A 3,351-nucleotide genomic window follows, 5' to 3' on the forward strand; every position below is an offset into this window, starting at 1 on the left:
TTCTCTCCTGTGTGAATTCTCTGATGCATGCTGAGGATTGACTTCTGGTTGAAGGCTTTCCCACATTCACTGCATACATGGTGTCTTTCTCCAGTATGAATTTTCTGGTGTATATTGAGGTGTGACTTTTGGGTGAAGGCTTTTCCACAGTCACTACATCGATAAGGTTTTTCCCCTGTGTGAATTCGATGATGTATATCAAGTTGTGACTTGGAAATGAAGGATTTCCCACAGTTGCGGCACTGATAAGGTTTTTCCCCAGTGTGACTTCTTTGATGTACAATCAAGTGTGCCTTCTGGATGAAGGCCTGCCCACAGTCAATGCATACATAGGACTTCTGCCCTGAATGGATTCTCTGGTGCAAGCTGAGCGTTGACTTCTGGGTGAAGGCCTTCCCACATTCACTGCATGCATACTGTCTCTCACCAGTATGGATTTTCTGATGTATTATGAGGGTCGAGTTCTGGGAGAAGCCCTTGCCACATTCACCGCATTCATAGAGTTTTTCTTTACTGTGAGTTCGCTGATGCCTGAAGAGAGATAACATCTGGAAAAAGGCTTTCCCACATTCATGGCATTTATAGGGCTTCTTTCTAGTGTGAGTTTTCTGGTGAGTAATCAACTCTGACCTCTGAATAAAGACCTTCCCACACTCCTTACATATATAGGGTATGTTATCTGTATGATCTGTCAGATATACACTGAGTTTTGGTTGTGGGGTGAAGGCTTTTTTACATTTGCTGCATTCATGGGGGTTTTCTAAGCTATGAATTCTCTGTTGGGTAAGGATGTGTGGTTTCAGGGTAAAGTTCCCCCCACATTCAGTACATTCTTGCAGTTTCTCCTGAGTATGAATTTGATGTTGTATAAGTGATTGTTTATGGTCACAGACTTTTCTACATTGATTACCTTTGCATAATTTCTCTCCTGTATGAATATTCTTACTGCAAGCATTAGAAGAGCTATGGGTGAACACCTGACCAGATCCAATGATGTCATCAAGCTGTTTTGTGCCATTGCTTTGATTTTGACCAATTTCTAGTTTAGGCTTCACACTTTTTGTAAATGAGCAACATTTATGAGTTCTTTTTTGTAATGAAACAAGGTGGGGCCTCACATTACTGATTTTTCCAGGGTCCTTATAATCACAAGTGCACTCTGTGTTCAATGTTTTCTCGTTGAGGAAAGCACCATGATGTGAAAATTTACTTTGATTTTGCTGATCTCTTTCTGCATGGTCAGCATACTGCCCAAGTTCTTCTAAAATGGAACACCATGAGCCATCTCTTGTGACTTCACTCACCATATCATTTTGAAACGAAGCTTTCTCAGAAATTTTCTGTTGTGGGGTTTCAAGCCCAAATTCCCCTTCTAGAAGAAGAAAGAGAAGATGAAATACACACAATGAACAGAACAGGGAAGGAATCAAGGAGCTGGTTGGCACTTAACACAGGGAAATCTCCGTCATGTAACAATGGTGCTCATGATGTTGAGAATGAACACGAACCTCACATAGCCATTTCTACATGCAAGCACTCATCTATGTAGTCTTAGCATGTGCCAGGCAATGGCCTATGTGATGCACACATAGACTCATTTAATCCTCATAAGAACCTCAGGAGGTAGCTATGATTCATGTTCCTCTTTTACAAATAAAGAAAAGGAAGCACGGAATGGTTAAGTCATTGGCCAATATCACTTTGCTAATCTCTGAGGAAAATTAGATGTGAATAAAGGCAACCTGGTTCCACTTACACAGGCAGTCTAGAGACCCATCTAGTATAGTAACTACAGGACAAAACAGTGTTACAGGGCAACACTGGTGGCTAGCCAATGCTTGAAGGAGGGAGCTTTGCAGAGGTCTTCATTAGCTCTCAGATCTCAATCCTCATCAAACTCCCCATTTTCTCTATCTTGCTAGAAACAGTGGCAAACCCTCAGTCTTCTAGATCCTTTGGAAAACTACTGAAGCAACAGCTATCCTGACATGGCCAAGCAATGAAAGAATGCCTATGCCACAACTCTCAAACTTTCCATAAAACTGCAATTTTTTTTTTTTCTTGAACCTAGAAATATATGGATATCCCAAGAAAGGTATACTGCAAGACTGAACAAGCAAGCTGTTCCCTGGAATGTGTTTCATCCATCTCCCATAGAACTTAATTGGTCTCTTTTTAGAACTTTCAGCTTTATGCTAATTTAGTATACTTTTTTTTTTTTTTTGCCAAGAATGAGAGTCCTTGATCATCTAATTTTCTGGCATAGTGCACAAAACACAGTGGATTCTCAATAAAAATAATATACTTACTAAATTTTACTATTATTTTATTCTACCAGATTTAAATATTGGGTATGATGTGACCATCATATCTAGTTTCTTTTCTCTTTCAGTCACTTCCATAAACTGTATCCCAGACTCTTGCCCTGTCCAAAACCCTCATTTATCTTACACTCTTTTTTAAATGAGAACCTTTTAAAGTTTTATTGCTAACTTTTTCTTATTACGATAAAAAACACATAAAATTTACCATCTCACTCAGTTCTTAGTGTACAATTCAGTAGCATTATGTATATTCACATTGTTGTGCAGCAAATCTCCAGAAACTGTACATCTTGCAAAACTGAAACACTGTACCTATTAAAAAATTCCCATTTCCCCCTTCTCCCTCAGTCTCTGGCAACCACCATTCCATTTTCTGTCTCTATGGATGGACTACTCTAAGTAACTCATTGCTGTAGATTGAATTGTGGTCCCCTATTATGGTAATTGAAAGGTAGGGCCTTGAAGAGGCGATTAGATTGTGAGGACCATGCCCAAGTAAATATGTTAATCTATTGATGGTTTAATTGTGGTCATGGGCATGGTTCTGAGGCCTTTAAAAGGAGGAGGAGTGAGGAGTTAGCTCTCTACTTCTGCCATCTGCCATGTGACACCCACCAACAAGACTCTCACCAGACGTGTTCCCTGAACTTTGAACTTCTGAGCCTCTGACACTGGAAGCAATAAATATTCTTTACAAATTACCCAATTTCAAGTATATCTGTTATGAGCAATAGAAACAGACTAATACATTCATATAAGCAGAATCACACAATATTTGTTCTTTTATATCTGGGTTGTATATAACTTGGCATAATGTCTTTTAATGAATATCCATGTTGTAGCATGTGTCAGAATTTCCTTTCTTTTTAAGGCTGAATAGTATTCCACCATATGTATACACCACATTTTGTTTATTCATCTGTTGATGAACAACTGGATTGCTTCCACTTCTTTTTTTTTTTTTTCCTTTTTGTTTTTTTTACTGACCGGTAACGGGATCGCAACCCTTGGTGTCGCGCCCGTACCG

The 3,351-nt window shown here is 39.2% G+C and overlaps 1 protein-coding gene across 2 annotated transcripts in view; it reads right to left on the reverse strand.

Moving 5' to 3' along the window:
- The window catches only part of LOC103601794 (zinc finger protein 175-like), a 30,234-nt gene that overhangs the window by 14,888 nt on the left and 11,995 nt on the right, over window positions 1-3,351 (reverse strand). For both annotated transcript variants that reach the window (XM_008586216.1, XM_008586217.1), the window contains exon 5: window positions 1,305-1,372. In XM_008586216.1, the coding sequence (XP_008584438.1) occupies window positions 1,305-1,372 (68 nt within the window). The remainder of the gene's footprint in view (window positions 1-1,304; window positions 1,373-3,351) is intronic.

The sequence above is a fragment of the Galeopterus variegatus genome, unplaced genomic scaffold (genome assembly GCF_000696425.1).
Source record: "Galeopterus variegatus unplaced genomic scaffold, G_variegatus-3.0.2 Scaffold3885, whole genome shotgun sequence".
In the NCBI taxonomy this organism is placed as follows: Eukaryota; Metazoa; Chordata; class Mammalia; order Dermoptera; family Cynocephalidae; genus Galeopterus; species Galeopterus variegatus.